The sequence below is a fragment of the Lepidochelys kempii genome, chromosome 5 (genome assembly GCF_965140285.1).
Source record: "Lepidochelys kempii isolate rLepKem1 chromosome 5, rLepKem1.hap1, whole genome shotgun sequence".
NCBI lineage: Eukaryota > Metazoa > Chordata > Testudines > Cheloniidae > Lepidochelys > Lepidochelys kempii.
This window is the reverse complement of record NC_136384.1, coordinates 130,809,680-130,830,983: the sequence shown is the minus strand read 5'-3', so window position 1 is coordinate 130,830,983 and position 21,304 is coordinate 130,809,680. Positions and strand designations below refer to the sequence as shown.

At 44.7% G+C, this 21,304-nt stretch overlaps 1 protein-coding gene across 1 annotated transcript in view; it reads left to right on the top strand.

Annotated features, from left to right (window-relative positions):
- CHRNB3 (cholinergic receptor nicotinic beta 3 subunit) overlaps positions 1–13,720 on the top strand; it is a 43,097-nt gene extending 29,377 nt beyond the window's left edge. Inside the window, exons 5-6 of the mRNA XM_073346322.2 lie at positions 5,331–6,213; positions 13,226–13,720. Coding sequence (XP_073202423.1) covers positions 5,331–6,213; positions 13,226–13,360 — 1,018 coding nt within the window. The 3' untranslated portion in view covers positions 13,361–13,720. The remainder of the gene's footprint in view (positions 1–5,330; positions 6,214–13,225) is intronic.
- The last annotated feature ends 7,584 nt before the right edge of the window (positions 13,721–21,304 follow it).

Below are 21,304 nucleotides of genomic sequence, written 5' to 3'. Positions count from 1 at the left end.
TCTGCCTGGGGTTACATGTTGGGACCACTTAGGAACTGAAGCTGGTGCAGAGTGGAGCTGGACACTGGGAGCGCATTAGATCAGTGCTCTGTGATCTGCACTGGCTTCCAGTAAGGTTTGGGGTGGGATTCAAAGGCCTGAACAGCTTGGGACAGGATTGCCGGAGAGAGATCCTCTCCTTGTGATATACTGCCCCCGCTGAGATCAGCGGAGGTGCTTGAGCTGGATGGAGCTCCCACAGTGTAAGCAAGAGGGAGCTGCTGGCCAGGCATTCTGTCTGAGGGGTCCTCCATTTCAGAACTTGCTCCCCGCATTGGCCTGCCAGAGCCCAGATTTGTTAACTTTCCAGGCAGGCTGCACAGCCCGTCTTTCCCTTCTCTTCCCTAAGGTTGGTGAACAGGGAGTGTGCTGAGATGGATTTGTCTAGGGACACAGTCCTTTGTCTATGTCCATATTACGCACTGGACAGGCGTGCCTAGAATTCTGTTTTACAAATTCAAAGAAATAAAAGAATGAAACTCTGGGGCAGTTTGGATTCAGACCTGCACTTTGTGGTTCTGGCCTGGGCCTGATGTGTCATTGTTAATCCAATCACACCTGATCCTGGGGAGCGTTCAGATCCAGATCTGAACTCTGGGAGTTTGACATTATTTGCATCCGTGGAGAACACAGGTCACAGCTGGGTGCTACCAGCCTGTTGCTAGGAGCAGAGTCTGTAGCATCTCTCCACTACTCCCAGTTGGCCTCGTGTGGCAGAGGGGAGATAGAATAGATGATCCCTGTGGTACTCTGCCAGGGAGGGTTTTTGGAGAAAAGGAGCAATTGCCCATCCCCACTCTCTGGATCAGCTGCAGTGTGAGGCAGGACTCTCCCCTTACTCCCACTTTGCCCAGGTCTTGTCTTGCAAGTGCACAGGGGCAAAACACCAGGCAGAATTTGGTTCATGTTACTTAAAGGTGCTACAAAACTTCACAGTGTTTCCCTGGCCTCCCAGGTGCCTTCTGTAGACAGTAGAATTAAACAGTTTGTTTGGAGCATGTTTTTGTTCCTTCTCTGCATTCCAGCTACCATGTTACCCTGAAACTTGCACAGAGGAAATCTCCATAGTAGGGAGTGGTTCTGGAGGGAGCAAAATAAGTACACAAAAGAGACAGGTGCAGATGAGATCAGCACATTCTGTTATACCCTATTGACCATCTCCAGTGTGCAGTAGAGCTGAGTAGTGCATCGTGCACTAGCCTAGGCCCTGATCCAGCAAAGCACTTAAACATGGGCTCAACTTTTCTATTATTATTATTTATTGCACACAAAAAAGACATTAAAAACACTAAGGCTGCAAAGTCAAGCCCTTCAGTTAGAAATTGCCAGAATGAAGGTTGTCCATGCCACTGTAACAGTGAGTCTATTGTGAGTCTGCTTTTTTGATAGTCCATTAATTACATGATCACAAACTATTTTTTCCCCACAGGACCCCTGCATCCTTCAGTGACTTTGCAACTTTAACACTCTTTTAACATACTTTTGCGTGTAATTTTCTCTTTTCAAAAAACAAATAAAAAATACAGAAAATCCATCACATGGAACCATATTGACACCCACAGGAACATCAGCAGGTTGAAATCTTTAGTTCCACTGCATGGACCTCTGCTGCTTGAGATAACAGATGAACTGATAGCAGTAGTAGGTTGTCATTCTCTGTGAGGAGCAGCCACTGGGGGAGGCAGGTGTGAGACAGACATTTTCCCAGTGGTTTTCACAGCTATTTGCTGACAGTTGAGGAATATTGAGACTCAGGAATAATTAGTTCCATTCAGGTTCTGGAGGAGAGGACTAGATCACCTTCTGAGGTCTCTTCCAACCTAATATTCTATGATTCTATGATTCTAGTGCTCCCAGGCCCTTCTGCCTCTGTCTCACCCAGCCACTCCCTATCCTGCATCTCCCTCCCCACCCTGGCTCCTTGTTCCAGTTCTAGTCTCCTCACCCAGCCAGTCCCATATCCCCTCCTCCCCCCTGATTACTCATCCCAGTCCCAGTTTCCTTGCCCAGCCAGTCCCAGTCTTCCCCTCTGGGGTTTCTGTCTGAGTCCCAGTCTTCCCCCTCCCTGACTCTGTATCCCAGTCTCTGACCAGGCACCTCGTCCCGGGATCTTTGCCTCATTCTCCTTGCTCAGCAAGTGCCAGTGTCTCTCCCACCCCAGCCTCCTCATCCAATCTCCCTGCATTTCCAGCTCTTGTTCCTTCTGTGTTCAACTCAGGCTGTTTCATCCTTCACTCTGCATGGCCCAGCAGGGGGTGTGGGCACCAGAGAGACAATCCCCCTATTTTCACTTCTGGTGCCTGGCACCACAATGCTCTGCAGCACCCAGGAGCAGTGACTTCAAGAAAAGTTCTCGTGAGCCCCTGCAGCCTTTGCAGTTCAGACAGAATCTTCAGAGAATTTCTCAGCCAAGCTCTAACAAGTCTGTACTGAGCATGTGCAAACTGATATTTTTCAAAGGCTCATAACCAAAAGTGGACAGTTTTTTAACAGGAATAGCAAAGGCACATCCCTGATGCAAAGGCCATACCCCTACCAAATTTCAACTGCCTGCTCCACAGCATGGAGATGCTAGATTCTCAACACAGGCAAAACAACCTGTTTGTCGCTAATATAATTCTTGGGAATGGCTGAGCCATTTTAGCTGAAATTTTCCCAGAAATGTCAGCTGGCCTGGAAAATTTCAGCCTGAATGGTCAAAGTTTGGCAAAGTTATAAGCAACTGAAAACAGGGTCTTACAATGGGAAGTATCAAGCAACCTTAATAATAGGAAGCCCTACCAGGTCTGCCTATAATATTTACCATAGAACTACCTACCTGCCAACATATCAAGTGGCTGAAACGAGGTGAGTCCTGCCCCGAGAAGTGGGAGGCCTGATGAGGGGGAGTAGGAGAGTGAGCCCGCCTCACACTCACCTCACAACAGCAGCTCCTGTGGCTCTTGTTCTGTGGGGCTGGTTGGCTTGGCTGCTCACTCTAAGCATTGCAACCTGGTCCCTGGTGCACAAGGGTACAGTGCCACTCAGCATTGGCCCAGCCCTCCAACGAGGGGTGTGGCTGGGCCAAATTTGAGGGAGTGATGCAGTGATCCTGTGCACCAGGTTGCAACGTCTGGAGTAGGGAGCCAAGCGCAGCCATCCTCAGGGGGACAGAAACTGCTTCAGCCAGTACATGGGGCTTTGGAGGTCAAAGTGGGACTCTATAAACAGGAGAGTACTCAGTAGGGAGGTGATTTTACCGCTGCATGCAGCACTGGTGAGACCAGTGTAAGAACACTGCATCCAGTTCTGGTGTCAATGTTTTTAAAAGGATATTGTAAAATGGGAGAGGGTGCAGAGAAGCCACAAAAATGATCTGAAGGCTGGAGAAAATGCCTAACAGATTTAAAGAACTCCATCTGTTTTGCTTATCAGAAAATAATATTGAGGACTTGATTACAGTATACACAATACCTGCAAGGGGAGAAAATCCCAGGTACTACAGGGCTCTTTAATCTAGAAAAGAGAGGCATAACAAGAACCAGTTGCTGAAAGCTGAAGCCAGACAAATTCAAATTAGAAACACGGCACAGTGTTTTACCAGAGATGGTAATTAACCATAGGAACCAACTACCAAGGGAAGAGGTAGATTCTCCATCGCTTGATGTCATCTAATCAAGACTGGGTGCCTTTCTGGAAGATAAGTCTTAGCCAAACACAAGTTACTGGGCTCAGTGTAGGGATAAGGTGGTAAAATGTAATGGTCTGTGATATACAGGAGGTCAGATGAGGTGATCTAATTTTTCCTTCTGGCCTTAAACTCTATGAATCTGTGAAGGATCTCAAAGTCCCACAAAACCTAGGACTATTGGGAGGTATGGAATTACTGATCCCAACTAAGTTCAGAGCCCCATTGTGCTAGGTGCTGTGTGAACACAGTGAGAGACAGTCCTTGCTGTGAAGAGCTTGCATAGTTACAGACAGCTGATGCTGGTCACCGGAGCTGGCAGTAGAATCAATGTCTCCTGACTTCCAGTCCCATGATTTATCCACTAGTTCATGCTGCCCCCCAGTGTCAGGCACCTGAATAGTTCCACTGACCACTGGGCCATAGTTCATGTGGGCGCATCACATGGAGAGAGACCTGGGGAGTCTAGAAGTTGAGATCTGCTAAACAAGGAAAAGAGTAGCACTTTATAAAGCCCAGGGCTGCCATGACCCTCATCATCTGAAGGATTCCTCCCAGATTTCTAAAGCGGCTGGGATTTATGGAATTCTTTGCCCAATACTTGTACTGTGTCAATGCTCGCACATCTCAAAGGAATAGAAAACAGAACTGGAATCAGAATCATAGAATCATAGAATCATAGAATATCAGGGTTGGAAGGGACCCCAGAAGGTCATCTAGTCCAACCCCCTGCTCAAAGCAGGACCAATTCCCAGTTAAATCATCCCAGCCAGGGCTTTGTCAAGCCTGACCTTAAAAACCTCTAAGGAAGGAGATTCTACCACCTCCCTAGGTAACGCATTCCAGTGTTTCACCACCCTCTTAGTGAAAAAGTTTTTCCTAATATCCAATCTAAACCTCCCCCACTGCAACTTGAGACCATTACTCCTCGTTCTGTCATCTGCTACCATTGAGAACAGTCTAGAGCCATCCTCTTTGGAACCCCCTTTCAGGTAGTTGAAAGCAGCTATCAAATCCCCCCTCATTCTTCTCTTCTGCAGGCTAAACAATCCCAGCTCCCTCAGCCTCTCCTCATAACTCATGTGTTCCAGTCCCCTAATCATTTTTGTTGCCCTTCGCTGGACTCTCTCCAATTTATCCACATCCTTCTTGAAGTGTGGGGCCCAAAACTGGACACAGTACTCCAGATGAGGCCTCACCAATGTCGAATAGAGGGGAACGATCACGTCCCTCGATCTGCTCGCTATGCCCCTACTTATACATCCCAAAATGCCATTGGCCCTCTTGGCAACAAGGGCACACTGCTGACTCATATCCAGCTTCTCGTCCACAGTCACCCCTAGGTCCTTTTCCGCAGAACTGCTGCCTAGCCATTCGGTCCCTAGTCTGTAGCTGTGCATTGGGTTCTTCCGTCCTAAGTGCAGGACCCTGCACTTATCCTTATTGAACCTCATCAGATTTCTTTTGGCCCAATCCTCCAATTTGTCTAGGTCTTTCTGTATCCTATCCCTCCCCTCCAGCGTATCTACCACTCCTCCCAGTTTAGTATCATCCGCAAAAAATCCAAATGACTGAACTGGGTCTGGTGAAAAACTGAAACTGATCCTGTTTCTCCTCTCCCCAGTGCCGATGGACGTTTTGAAGGCTCCCTGATGACCAAAGCCATAGTGAAATACAATGGGCTTGTTACCTGGACTCCACCAGCCAGTTATAAGAGTTCCTGCACTATGGATGTGACGTTTTTCCCATTCGATAGACAGAATTGTTCCATGAAATTTGGATCCTGGACCTATGATGGCAACATGGTTGACTTGATTTTAGTAGATGAAAATGTTGATAGGAAAGACTTCTTTGATAATGGAGAGTGGGAAATCCTAAATGCCAAAGGCATGAAAGGGAGCAGAAAGGATGGGTTGCATTCCTACCCATTCATTACTTACTCCTTCGTTTTAAGACGCCTCCCACTCTTTTACACTCTTTTCCTAATCGTCCCTTGCCTTGGATTATCTTTTCTAACTGTGCTGGTGTTCTATTTGCCTTCTGATGAAGGGGAAAAACTTTCATTATCTACATCCGTTTTAGTCTCCCTTACCGTTTTTCTTTTAGTAATTGAAGAAATAATACCATCTTCTTCCAAAGTCATTCCTCTGATTGGCGAGTATTTGTTGTTTATTATGATTTTTGTAACCCTATCAATTATTGTTACTGTTTTCGTTATTAACGTGCACCATCGGTCCTCAGCAACCTACCATCCTATGGCTCCCTGGGTTAAAAGACTCTTCCTTCAAAAGCTTCCTAGGCTATTATGCATGAAGGGCCATGTGGACCGCTATTCCTTTTCAGAGGCTGGAGGAACTATCCCAGTGTCAAAATCAAAGATCTTGGGCAAAAAGAAACAGAAACAAGTCAAGGATGGAGAAAAAATTGTGATTGCTTTTTTGGAAAAAGCTGCTGATTCTATTAGATACATCTCTGGCCATGTAAAAAAGGAGCATTTCATCAGGCAGGTAATGTTAACACGTGAAGAGTACATGGTTGTTCTAATAGAATGAAGATTTTTTTCATCTACAGCCAGCATAGTTAAATAACTTGTCTTTTCTAATACCTACAAATAGGTTCTTTAGCCACCTAAATGCCTTGTATCTGTTTTACATCAGCATAGCTCCGCTGATTTCAGTGAAGGTATTCTTGATTTACACCAATGTGTCATATCAGAATCACACACTAAATATTAAGTATATTTGGCTCTCCAAACTTTTTTGCCCCAATTATCTAGCTGTCTGTTATGATGTTCATTTAAAAAAATGAACATAGAAGTGGAAATAACATGGAATTTCCAAAAGATATGATTTTGTGGGGTGATGTATAGAGACAAGTTATGAAAAAGAAATAGAGGTTTTGTTAGTACCATGCTGAAAGGAGCTGTTTGTTGTAGCTACTTCCAATCAGTGGTAAATAATTAATTGTATCCTTTGTTCTGAAGCTTCAGTTCTGAGAGTCTGTTGTTTCCATCTAGCTTTTAGCAGTGGATCAAAGCAATCTGGCCCCAAGATATAGAGAGTTATTATTCTTTTTAAAATTTCCCTGATAACTTCAGAAGATCACTGTGATAGTAGAAATGCAGGTTATGGACAGAGTGGGTTGAAGTGTTTTGAATGATAAAACCAAAAAAGGAAAAACACCAAAAATTTTCAGTTACAAAAAAAAGTGATTTTTTTTTAAAATGAATATTGTTTTCAAAAAACTTCAAAACAAAAATGTGTCCGAGATGTTTATGAATTTGTATTTGTTTGCTCCTTGGCCGGCCCTAGGAAGGGCATGGGAAACGCTCACAGATCCCCTGCCAGATAGCTACAATGGCTACCCTTAGCCTGGAGAAAGCTATTCAATTCATCTGAATAGTATTAAGGGGAACTTACTCAGGGAAAGCTCCCTTCTAAGCGAATGTGGGCTCTGCCACCATGCACGTTGCAGGCTCAGGTCATTAGTTACCACAAAAATTCTGAGGACTCAGTCTTGAGCTTCTTTATGCATTAAGCATCTGCTACTTCCCTGCATATATGAGCGGGGAGTGAATGGGCAAGGGAGGGAGTGGGTGGAACCAATGCTTTGGTCCCACACCAGGTATGCTGTGTTAATGAAAGTGCCCGGTAGAGAAAAGTCCATGTATGACTCTTCCTCTAAAGCTGTATAAAATTGTCTGGGAATCTTATATATATGCTCGCAGCTTAGCCACTTCATCCTGCCACCTCTGTATCTGACAGTCCCAAATGTACAAGAAAAGAGCAGGTTCGGGTAAGTCTCTCTCCCCAGTATCCTTTGCAGTGAAGACTGATGCAAAGAAATCATAGTGGGTATGTCTACACTGCAACCATGTCCGCTGACTTTGGCTCACAGGACTCTGGCTCATGGGGTTCCAGGCCCCAGCCGGACGGGAACATATACACTGACATTTTGTAGCCCTGCAGCCTGAGCTATGCAAACCGAAGTCAGCTGATCTGGGCCAGCCGCGGATTGCAGTGTAGACATAGCCTTAGTGTCTCAGCAACAACCTTGTCTTCCTTAACTGCTCCCTTTAGTCCATGGTGACCCAGTGGACCTACTGATTCTTTTTCAAGCATCTTGCTTCTGATATACATAAATAATATCTTGTTTGTTTTCATATATGTAGCTTTTTGCTCTTCACAATCCCTTTTAGCCTTTCTAATTTCCCTTTCACATATTCCCTCCTCAGCCTCAAGTTCGATTGGCTTCACAAGGGTCAGATTTCCAAATTCGGAACGATTTCTTTTGGTTCAAATAGGCTCCCAAGCCCTGCCGGTTAGCCACGGCAATCAGCTTCTTTCCTTCCTGATTCCCTTTTGTTCTGGGCACTCACCCCTTCTGGCACTCTAGTATTGCTTCCATACGTGGCATCTCTGTGGTACCTAAGGGTTTTACTTTCTTTCCTTCTGACTGTGGGACCCTCTTGGCTAGCTGCCTCATTTTATAGAAATCACACAACCATACCTGCTCCTTCCCCAGAGTCAGGCTAGAACCTTGGCCTTTTAGTGCCAACCTCTACCATGTGAGCAGCCTCGTTTTACTGAAATCTCTCTTTCTATAAAAAGAAAAGGAGTACTTGTGGCACCTTAGAGACTAACCAACTTATTTGAGCATAAGTTTTTGTGAGCTACAGCTCACTTCATCGGATGCATACTGTGGAAAATACAGAAGACGTTTTTATACACACAGACCATGAAAAAATGGGTGTTTATCACTACAGATTTCAGAGTAACAGCCGTGTTAGTCTGTATTCGCAAAAAGAAAAGGAGGACTTGTGGCACCTTAGAGACTAACCAATTTATTTGAGCATAAGCTTTTGTGAGCTACAGCTCACTTCATCGGATGCATCCTGTGGAAAGTTTAGAAGATCTTATTATATACACACAAAGCATGAAAAAATACCTCCTCCCACCCCACTCTCCTGCTGGTAATAGCTTATCTAAAGTGATCACTCTCCTTACAATGTGTATGATAATCAAGGTGGGCCATTTCCAACACAAATCCAGGTTTTCTCACCCCTCCCCCCCCACACAAACTCACTCTCCTGCTGGTAATAGCTTATCCAAAGTGACCACTCTCCTTACATTGTGTATGATAATCATACACATGATTATCATACACAATGTATATGAATGTATATTATCATACAATGTGTATGAACGCCTCAGACGTTCTTGTTAAACCCTGGATTTGTGCTGGAAATGGCCCACCTTGATTATCATACACATTGTAAGGAGAGTGATCACTTTAGATAAGCTATTACCGGCAGGAGAGTGGGGTGGGAGGAGGTATTTTTTCATGCTTTGTGTGTATATAATAAGATCTTCTAAACTTTCCACAGTATGCATCCGATGAAGTGAGCTGTAGCTCACGAACGCTTATGCTCAAATAAATTGGTTAGTCTCTAAGGTGCCACAAGTACTCCTTTTCTCTTTGGAGTCTGTTTCTGAAGTTTTCTGTTGTAATATCGCAACTTTCATGTCTGTAATCGCGTGACCAGAGAGATTGAAGTGTTCTCTGACTGGTTTATGAACGTTATAATTCTTGACATCTGATTTGTGTCTATTTATTCTTTTACGTAGAGACTGTCCAGTTTGACCAATATACATGGCAAAGGGGCATTGCTGGCACATGATGGCATATATCACATTGGCAGCTGTGCAGGTGAACGAGCCTCTGATAGTGTGGCTGATGTTATTAGGCCCTGTGATGGTGTCCCCTGAATAGATATGTGGGCACAGTTGGCAACGGGCTTTGTTGCAAGGATAGGTTCCTGGGTTAGTGGTTCTGTTGTGTGGTATGTGGTTGTTGGTGAGTATTCGCTTCAGGTTGGGGGGCTGTCTGTAGGCAAGGACTGGCCTGTCTCCCAAGATTTTTGAGAGTGTTGGGTCGTCCTTCAGGATAGGTTGTAGATCCTTGATAATGCGTTGGAGGGGTTTTAGTTGAGGGCCGAAGGTAATGGCTAGTGGCGTTCTGTTATTTTCTTTGTTAGGCCTTTCCTGTAGTAGGTGACTTCTGGGAACTCTTCTGGCTCTATCAATCTGTTTCTTCACTTCCGCAGGTGGGTACTGTAGTTGTAAGAATGCTTGACAGAGATCTTGTAGGTGTTTGTCTCTGTCTGAGGGGTTGGAGCAAATGCGGTTGTATCGCAGAGCTTGGCTGTAGACGATGGATCGTGTGGTGTGGTCAGGGTGAAAGCTGGAGGCATGTAGGTAGGAATAGCGGTCAGTAGGTTTCCGGTATAGGGTGGTGTTTATGTGACCATTGTTTATTAGCACTGTAGTGTCCAGGAAGTGGATCTCTTGTGTGAACTGGACCAGGCTGAGGTTGATGGTGGGATGGAAATTGTTGAAATCATGGTGGAATTTCTCAAGGGCTTCTTTTCCATGGGTCCAGATGATAAAGATGTCATCAATATAGCGCAAGTAGAGTAGGGGCGTTAGGGGACGAGAGCTGAGGAAGCGTTGTTCTAAGTCAGCCATAAAAATGTTGGCATACTGTGGGGCCATGCGGGTACCCATAGCATGCCGCTGATTTGAAGGTATACATTGTCCCCAAATGTAAAATAGTTATGGGTAAGGACAAGGTCACAAAGTTCAGCCACCAGGTTAGCTGTGACATTATTGGGGATAGTGTTCTTGACGGCTTGTAGTCCATCTTTGTGTGGAATGTTGGTGTAGAGGGCTTCTACATCCATAGTGGCCAGGATGGTGTTTTCAGGAAGATCACCGATGGATTGTAGTTTCCTCAGGAAGTCAGTGGTGTCTTGAAGGTAGCTGGGAGTGCTGGTAGCGTAGGGCCTGAGGAGGGAGTCTTCATAGCCAGACAATCCTGCTGTCAGGGTGCCAATACCTGAGAAGATGGGGCACCCAGGATTTCCAGGTTTATGGATCTTGGGTAGTAGATAGAATATCCCATGTCGGGGTTCCAGGGGTGTGTCTGTGCGGATTTGATCTTGTGCTTTTTCAGGGAGTTTCTTGAGCAAATGCTGTAGTTTCTTTTGGTAACTCTCAGTGGGATCAGAGGGTAATGGCTTGTAGAAAGTGGTGTTGGAGGCATTTGTGCTGGAAATGGCCCACCTTGATTATCATACGCATTGTAAGGAGAGTGATCACTTTAGATAAGCTATTAGCAGAAGGAGAGTGAGGTGGGGGGAGAGAAAACCTTTTGTATTGATAAACACTCATTTTTTCATGGTCTGTGTGTATAAAAACATCTTCTGTATTTTCCACGGTATGCATCCGATGAAGTGAGCTGTAGCTCATGAAAGCTTATGCTCAAATAAATTGGTTAGTCTCTAAGGTGCCACAAGTCCTCCTTTTCTTTTTGTGAATACAGACTAACACTCTGTATTGTTACTCTGAAACCCTCTTTCTATAGTGTCACTGTCACTCCCCCCATCCCCAAGCTAATCTGCATAGCTGTAAATGAAGTGTACATAGCAGTTAAGCTTGTTAAAGAGCTTGCTAGCCCTAGTGATTGAAGTCCTCTCTTTAGCTGCTGGACAATAGCAGGACAAGCTTCCCACAGCCAAACAGCCCTGCCAGCGGACCTCATTCAGGGAGGGAGGGGACTTTCTCTGAGGGCATCACCGTCATTCTTCCTGCCTCGCTACATGAACCAGGCACCAGTCAACCCTGTCCTGCTCCCAGTTTTCCAGCTCTCTTACATTCAGATGTAAAAATGCCACAGCAGCCACTATTTTGCGGCAGAGCGTGGCTCCAGTTTGGCCTCTCGGTCTCTTGCCTGGAGGTCAGAAAGGCTTGTTTAGGCAGCCTGCTAGCAGATATTCTTAAAAGATGTCTCTTCTTTTGTACTCCTGGCATGGGTGTAAGCTGTTGGACCACTTAGGGTATGGCTACATGGCACATTAAGCTGGGGCTGCGACTCAGGTTTGAGCCCAAGCCCCCCTTCCATTCACACACCAATCAGTCTGATTTGGGTCAGCAAGCACACGGGCCCTGAGTGGACCCTGCTGCAGCGTGGGTCAGAACCCGAGTGCTCCTGTGACTTGGGTCCAAGCCCTGTCATTTTGCAGCAGGGCACAGCTCCAGCCACAGGCCTGTGTCAGCCAGTCTGCATAGTGCCATATGGCCTTGTTAGCATGGCTCTGAGACCTGGGTCCAGCAACTGTAAACTCAGGTTTACAATGCAGTGTGGCTTTTCAAACGCAGGTTTGGAAACACTCAGTCCACAAGCCCGGTCTCAGAGACCTGGTTACAATACAGCATCGAATAGCCTGACCAGATAGCAAGTGTCAAAAATCAGGACAGGAGGTGGGGGTAATAGATGCCTGAGTGAGAAAAAGACCCAAAAACTGGGACTGTCCCTATAAAATTGGGACATCTGGTCTCCCTAGCATAGACATACCTTGAATTACTTATTCTAGCTAAGGGTAGCAGGGTAGGTAATTTTCAGAAAAGGATCAGTTTTGGGTGTGCATGATTCTTTCTGATGACTAAGTTTCAGAGTGACTAGGTTGGCCAAACAAATGGTAACTAATGGACCAGAAAAAAGAAAAGGAGGACTTGTGGCACCTTAGAGACGAACAAATATATTTGAGCATAAGCTTTCGTGAGCTACAGCTCACTTCATCGGATGCATCTGATGAAGTGAGCTGTAGCTCACGAAAGCTTATGCTCAAATAAATTGGTTTGTCTCTAAGGTGCCACAAGTCCTCCTTTTCTTTTTGCAGATACAGACTAACACGGCTGCTATTCTGAAACCTGTCATAATGGACCAGAGTCACCAGTACCCTTTAGCACCTCTGTACCACTACTGAAACACAAAGCAGCCATAACCCTGCCAATTAAGGTGCATTTAGAAGAGCTGGAGCCTCTTGGTGACTCTGGCCCAATATCTGCAATGAGTTAAAAGGGGATCTACAGGAAAAACAATATTTTGCATTTTGATGTCTGTGTCCATGGTCACAGGCTCTCCGTGTGAAACTGGGAGGATAAAAACTTTCTCCTGGTTTGTTTTACATTAGGCATGCCGGGATGTGCCAGAACTTACAGCTGGGAATGCAAACTCCCATTTCTTCCTCAATGCACTGTGTGTTTTAGGCTCTGACCCAGCAAAGCACTCAAACCTAGTGAAGTAAATGGGACGGCTCACATTCGGAAAGCTCTGCCTGAGGCTTTGCTGGATCGATGGCAAAGTACTTGAGGGTGAACCTTTTAAAAAATTTTTATCAAACCATTTTAAGGCCCCAATCCTGTAAACACGTATACGTGTGCTTAATTTTAATCACTGCAGCACACTCATTGGAGTCAATGGGACTACTCAGGTAAGCATGTGCGTAAGTGTTTGACGGATTGGGGCCCAAGGGAACAATATTTATGGCATTGGCAACATTTGTTCAAAATTATAACTAGCACAGACCATATTTTAATTGCAATTTTTGCAGCTGAAATATATTGAAACTTGTAAGAAAAAGAACTAAGCTAATATTGTTGTTATTGTTTCTTCTAGGTAGTTCAAGACTGGAAATTTGTAGCTCAAGTCCTCGATCGGATCTTCCTGTGGTTATTTTTGGTGGTGTCAGTGACAGGTTCTGTTTTAATATTTACCCCCGCTTTACAGGCGTGGTTAAGCAGCAGTTTATAGGAATAAATTCATGTGTTAATGTGGAGAATGGCTGAAAGATACAGTTGCCCCTTGAGACTGATGGGTCTTTTAATTTTCAATGAGTGCAGGGTCGACAAAACCAAATTGAGATGGAAATGAAAATTCATTGCCTTCTGGCTGCAGTAAATGATATTGATAATAATAATTATGCTTCTCACTTGAATAGTTACATCTGCAAATTGCTGTACAACTTGAGGGCTCAATTGTGTAACCCTTAGGTTGCTGGGTATTTACTTGCCCATTGAAATCAATGAAACTACTTGTGCGTGTAAGTGTTCATTAATGTGAGCCAGGTTTGCACAACTGGGCCCTAACTAATTAATCCTATAAAGGCTGATTATATTACAATATGATTTCATGATTTTTTTTTTGAAAGGTGACTGTTTCTTTTTGATCCAAATAGTCTGTTAACAAATGGGATCCTCATGTATTAAATATGCTACGTTCAAAGAAAAATTAAATAGTCTAGGAATACACAGGGCACTGATGCGCTAAGGTTTTGTCAGTCCACCTTGTTATCTTTAAGTGTAATAAGCACAGCTGTTTTATATACCTATCTAGGTGTTTCATAACCGGCTATTACAAGGTGTGTGTTTGTGCATTAGAAAATATAAACACGTTACAGGTGGGATTTTCCAAAGTGCTCTGCTTTGGCATAACTTTGCTCCCATTGAAGTCACTAGAATATAAACCCTAGGATTAGCAGGTTTGTGGGGACAGAATGTCTTAACTCCCCCTAGAAGAACTGAGGGCATACTCTTACCTCTTCCAGATTATTTGCATACCTTGGTTTCTGTCTCCCCCATTGGTAAATGAGGAAAATTGTGGGCCTGTACTGGCTGGCAGGTATAATTTGCATTTATGTCAGGAGGCATTCCCAAAGCTGTGCAATCTGAGTTTGCTCATGTTCCAGACTTACAAACTGTGATACATTTTCTATGTAATTTCAGGTACATGAAAGCAAGGGTTAAGTGTAACAAGACTGAGAGTCTGGGAGAATAACATGAGGGGGAAAGGAGTCCAGGAGAGCTGGCTGTATTTTAAAGAATTCTTATTGAGGTTACAGGGACAAACCATCCCGATGTGTAGAAAGAATAGTAAATATGGTAGGTGACCAGCTTGGCTTAACAGTGAAATCCTTGCTGATCTTAAACACAAAAAAGAGGCTTACAAGAAGTGGAAGATTGGACAAATGACCAGGGATGAGTATATAAATATTGCTCGGGCATGTAGGAATGAAATCAGGAAGGCTAAATCACACCTTGAGTTGCAGCTAGCGAGGGATGTTAAGAGTAACAAGAAGGGTTTCTTCAGGTATGTTGGCAATAAGAAGAAAGCCAAGGAAAGTGTGGGCCCCTTACTAAATGAGGGAGGCAACCTAGTGACAGAGGATGTGGAAAAAGCTAATTACTCAATGCTTTTTTTGCCTCTGTCTTCACGAACAAGGTAAGCTCCCAGACTACTGCACTGGGCAGCACAGCATGGGGAGGAGGTGGCCAGCCCTCCGTGAAGGAAGAAGTGTTTCGGGACTATTTAGAAAAACTGGACGTGCACAAGTCCATGGGGCCGGATGCGTTGCATCCGAGAGTGCTAAAGGAATTGGCAGATGTGATTGCAGAGCCTTTGGCCATTATCTTTGAAAACTCATGGCGATCAGGGGAAGTCCTGGAAGACTGGAAAAAGGCTAATGTAGTGCCCATCTTTAAAAAAGGGAAGAAGGATGATCCTGGGAACTACAGGCCAGTCAGCCTCACCTCAGTCCCCGGAAAAATCATGGAGCATGTCCTCAAGGAATCAATTCTGAAGCACTTAGAGGAGAGGAAAGTGATCAGGAACAGTCAGCATGGATTCACCAAGGGCAAGTCATGCCTGACTAATCTAATTGCCTTCTATGATGAGATAACTGGTTCTGTGGATGAAGGGAAAGCAGTGGACGTGTTATTCCTCGACTTTAGCAAAGCTTTTGACACGGTCTCCCACAGTATTCTTGCCAGGAAGTTAAAGAAGTATGGGCTGGATGAATGCACTATAAGGTGGATAGAAAGTTGGCTAGATTGTCGGGCTCAACGGGTAGTGATCAATGGCTCCATGTCTAGTTGGCAGCCGCTATCTAGCGGAGTACCCAAGGGTCGGTCCTCGGGCTGGTTTTGTTCAATATCTTCATTAATGATCTGGAGGATGGTGTGGATTGCACCCTCAGCAAGTTTGCAGATGACACTAAACTGGGAGGAGTGGTAGATACGCTGGAGGGGAGGGATAGGATACAGAGGGACCTAGAGAAATTGGAGGATTGGGCCAAAAGAAATCTGATGAGGTTCAACAAGGACAAGTGCAGAGTCCTGCCCTTAGGACGGAAGAATCCAATGCACCGCTACAGACTAGGGACCGAATGGCTAAGCAGCAGTTCTGCAGAGAAGGACCTAGGGGTGACAGTGGACGAGAAGCTGGATATGAGTCAACAGTGTGCCCTTGTTACCAAGAAGGCCAATGGCATTTTGGGGTGTATAAGTAGGGGCATTGCCAGCAGATCGAGGGACGTGATCGTTCCCCTCTATTTGACATTGGTGAGGCCTCATCTGGAGTACTGTGTCCAGTTTTGGGCCCCACACTACAAGAAAGATGTGGAGAAATTGGAGAGAGTCCAGTGAAGGGCAACAAAAATGATTAGGGTTCTGGAACACATGAGTTATGAGGAGAGGCTGAGGGAACTGGGATTGTTTAGTCTACAGAAGAGAAGAATGAGGGGGGATTTGATATCTGCTTTTAACTACCTGAAAGGTGGATCCAAAGAGGATGGATCTAGACTATTCTCAGTGATAACAGATGACAGGACAAGGAATAATGGTCTCAAGTTGCAGTGGGGGAGGTTTAGGTTGGTTATTAGGAAAAACGTTTTCACTAGGAGGGTGGTGAAACACTGGAATGCGTTACCTAGGGAGGTGGAGGAATCCCCTTCCTTAGAAGTTTTTAAGGTCAGGCTTGAGAAAGCACTGGCTGGGATGATTTATTTGGGATTGGTCCTGCTCTGGGCAGGGGGTTGGACTAGATGGCCTCCAGAGGTCCCTTCCAACTCTGTTATTCTATGATTCTATGATTCTGTGAAGACATGGGGATTATCCAGTGGGGAAAATGGGCCATTCTCATCTGAATCATAGAAATGTGGGGCTGTAAGGGACCATGAGAGGTTATCTAGTCCATCCTGCTGCTCTGAGACAGGACCAAGTAAACCTAGACCATCCCTGACAGGTGTTTGTCTAGCCTGTTCTTAAAAACCTGTAATTATGGAGATTCCACAACCTCCTTTGGGGGCCTATTCCAGAACTTAACTGTCCTTATAGTTAGAAAGTTTTTCCTAATATCCAACCTAAATCTCCTTTGCTGCAGATTAAGACTATTACTTATTGTCCTACCTTCAGTGGGCATGGAGAACAATTGATCACCACCCTCTTTGTACCAGTTCTTAACATATTTGAAGACTATTATCAGGTTCCCCCCACACTCTTCTTTTCTCAAGACTAAACATGCCCAGTTTTTTAAATCTTTCCCCATAGGTCACATTTTCTAAATCTTTTATCATTTTTGTTGCTCTTCTTTGGAATCCAGTTTATCCACATCTTTCCTAAAGTGTGGTGCCCAGAACTGGACACAGTTCTCCAGCTGAGGCCTCACCAGTGCCGAGTAGAATGGGACAATTAGCTCCTGTGTCTTATTCATGATACTCCTATAAATACACCCCAGAATTATATTCACTTTTTTTGCACTGCATCACATTGTAGTCTCATATTCAATTTGTGATCCATTGTAACCCCCAGATCCTTTTTTGCAGTACTGCCACCTAGCTAGTTATTCCCTAATTTGTAGCGGTGCATTTGATTTTTCCTTCCTAAGTGAAGTACTCTGCACTTGTCTTTATTGAATTTCATCTTGTTGATTTCAGACCAATTATTCAATTTCTCAAGGCCATTTTGAATTCTAATCCTGTCCTCCAAAGTGCTTGCAATCCCTCCCATCTTGGTGTTGCCGTCAAATTTTATAAACATTCTCCACTCCATTATCCAAGACATTAATGAAAATAATGAATAATGCTGGACTCGGGACTGACCCTGGCAGGACTCTACTAGGTTCATCCTCACAGTTTGACAGCGAAGCACTGATAGCTACTTTTTGAGTATGGTGTTTCAATCATTTGTGCACCACATTTCCCAGGCCTAGTTTATGAGAATGTCATGTGGGATTATGTCAAAAGCCTTACTAAAATCAAGATATGTCACATCTACTGCTTCCCTCCTATCCACTAGCCAGTAACTCTGTCAAAGAAGGAAATTAGGTTGGTTTGATTTGTTCTTGACATATCCATGCTGGCTATTCCTTAAAACCCTATAATTCTCTAGGTGTTTACAAATGGATTGTTTAATAATTTGTTCCAGTAGCTTTCCAGATATTGAAGTTAGGCTGACTGGTCTATAACTCCCTGGATCCTCTTTGTTCCCCTTTTTAAAGATAGGTACTGTGCTTTCCCTTCTCCATTCCTCTGGGACTCACCCGTCCTCATCTAGGGACCAGACAGCCATAGTATTGTTTAACCCTAACTGTACCAAGCATAACCTAAGAGAAAAAGGACTTTGAAACAACAGTCTACAGTCTAGTCTGTCTTACCTAAGGCCCTACTGTGATGGTCTGTATCCCTGCATTCACACCTTTTACAGGACTACAATACATTTTGTACAAAGTATGCCTTGTGAGGTATCATTTGAAAATTCATAATTTGCTGATCATTAGAGTACTGGTAAAATATGTGTGGCAACATTGTGTAAAGATATGAGATTCCTCTGTAGTGTAATACTAAGACATGTTCCAAGTCTGGGAACCATGAACCATGAACCAGTTCCTCAGAGACAAAAGGCAAGCTGATGCCTCAGCCAGGTGTCAACAAAATCAAATGGACTATCACCTGGTTAAGTGGACACTCTTCAGCAGGAAAGAGAGCATGGGCGAAAAATCTACATCTTGACAAAGAAACAGCTTGGAGTTCCCGTCCACACAGACTTTCTGTCTCCTGAATCTCAGCTGGAGATGCTTCTTGAAGAAGAGAAAGAACTATAAAAAGGCAAAGCATAAGAAGGGAGAGCAGACACCACAAATTATTCCTCTTTCTTGCTACTCACGGCATCCACGGCACCTGAAGAACAAAGGAAGCAACCAGGGGGAGGGATCCTGACTGGAAGAAATTCAGCTAGTAAGACTGTTGAAACATGTGGTGAGAGAGACCTTTGCTTTGAATTCACACTAGGTTGTTAAGTTAGGCCTTAGCTGCATTTTATTTTTTTAACCAATTCTGACTTGTATACCCCATTACTTGTATTCACTTAACATCTAGCTTTTGTAGTTAATAAAGTTATTTTATCTAAACCAGTGTGCTTGGACTGAAATGTTTGGGAAACTCCATTTGAGATAACAGGATTTGTGCATATTATTTTCTATTAATAAAATGACGGACTTTGTATGAGCTTGTGTTGTCCAGGAGAGGGCTGGGCAGTACAAGACACACATTTCTGGGGGAAAGTCTGGGACTGGGAATTTGCTGGTGTTATCATGCAGTGTAATTCAAGAGTGGCTGCCCGTGCTACTCATACAGTATAGCTGGGAGTAATTTACATGCTGGAGGCTGTGTGTGAGCAGACCAGGAGTGGAGAACTGAGGGGACACAGCTGTCCATCAGTCCAGATTGTACCTGGGTATGTTACAGTGGGATAGTCAGCAGGATATATGCACAGCTTGTTATTTTAAATGAAGTTTACACTCTAAGCACTGGCCTAGCAATTTTAAGTGAGTCTCAAGTGTGGTGCCTGGAAACAGTCAAAGAGTGGTTCCAGTTTATTGTTTTCTGTTTGAATATTTCAGGTGAAGGAACTAGAAACAGTAAAGCACAAAAATGAGCACCAGCAAAACAGCTGCAAAGCTACAGTTAGCCAGCTTGGAAGCAGAAGAAAGAGAAAGAATGTGAATTCCAGAAATGACAGGTGGAAATGAGACTGAAAGAAGCAACCGCTGCACGGGAAGCTGGGGAAGCTGCCCATAGAAAAGCCATGGAGACAAGGAAAAGGAGAGGAAATATGAGGCCCTGATAGAAAAACATGGAAAGATCCCAGAGTCACCAACATCTCCCCGCACCCAAGGGACCCTCAGCTTGGACAAGTTGTGTCCTGCATGCAAAGAGACAGCTTCCATTGAGGAGTACCTCACTGCTTTTGAAAAGCAATGTGAAGTTGATAAGAGTCCTGAGCACAAGAAAGTCCCCACACTAGTTGCAAAACTAGTAAAGCTTTGAATGTATTTAATGAAACACCAATTCAGGGACCTTTAATACATTCTGAATTTTTGAAATCCATTTACAAAGTTTTCAAATGACTCCTGAAGTGTATGGGTTGAAATTTAGCAATCTTAAGAGGGGTGCTGACATGAGTCCTAGTGAATATGTTTATAACTTGTGTGACATAATAAGAAAATGGGTTCAAGGAAAAAGGGGTTGTAGATGCTCGTTGCTCAAGAACATTTCTTGAGTATATGCACTGATTATATGAAAATCAGTCTGGAATAAATCTTTAAAAGCTGTAGTAGAGATGGCTATATTGGCTGATGCTTTTGAGCAAGCCCAGCTGTCCAGTGAGTGCAAGCCACAGAAGGAGGGGCCACAGCTATTTGTCAGTCCAGATTGTACCGTAGGTATGGCACACCTTGCCCTCTGTGATGGTGACAGGTGACCCCACCAGACCTACCTTATTTGGCTCTCCCCCATGGAGGTCGGTGTCTGTCAGTCTGTTCTCCTGACCTGCTTCTCAACAGCTCCCCCGCTCCTCATCCAGTTGCTTTGTTCTCTCAGCTCCTGGGATTTACAGCCCTGCAGTCCAAAAGAGTTGGCTGGGACACCAGGCAGTTGAGCCAGTCTTCTCAGGACCAAGAGCTCTCCTGTTGGCCTGTAAATGTCTTATCTCTGGTCAGGGGCGCTGGAACAGGGGCCTATGCCCTCCCACATTTTACTGGCAGTAAGGGCTAGCCTGTGGAGGGGGCAGAGAGGAGCGAGTGGGGGATGGAGCCTTGGGGGGAGGGGGTGGTGTGTGGAGGGCAGAGCCATGGTTCAGGTACCAGTAGCCCTGTTCCACTTTTAGGGCGCTTCTGTCACTCCTGTCTCCAGTCATCAGTTTGCCTTCCTGCTTATTTTTCCACCAGCCTGCATTAAATTAAACCAACATATTCATACGGTGAACATCCCAACCACCTGGTCACCACACACTATTTATAAACTATTACAGAGATGCTCCATGTCCCTCATAGATATCTATGGCATGGGGTGTAAGTGTACAGTAGGGCGATTTATATTATGGGATCCGCCTCAAGGATTTCTCTTCTAGACAAGCCAGCGGGGGACATCGGGCGTAGAACACGCTGGTGCTCTGCCAAGTTGGTTTTCATTTGCCCTCTCCTCCCCAAACCTTACTGATGGACACAGATTGTGTAGCTATGCCCAACACAGCTAGTGGGGGTAGAGATTCCTGCTGGAGTCATATTGTCCTGCTGCTGGTACAAGATGGTCCTGAGCTTCCTGATGGGAGCTAGCGGCATGTGACCTGAGCTGACTGGGACTGCTTGCATAGGAGCTGGCAGCAATCTAGAGCAATTCTGCAGCAGAGGTGACCCCCTCTGACCTACCTAATGGAGCAGGTCGTTGGCCTGAATTTGTGGTGAGGCTGAGGTAGGTTTCTGCTGGAAACCAAAGTTTTAGGAGGCAAGATGGCAAGCTGATCTCCTTGGCCGCTGGTTGGTTTGTGTGCCCAAGATAATAAGACTCTACGTGTGTTTGCGAGAGGGGCAGAGATGTGTGGTCAGATGGTTTAAATGATGGTTCTAACACCTGGGAGGGATACA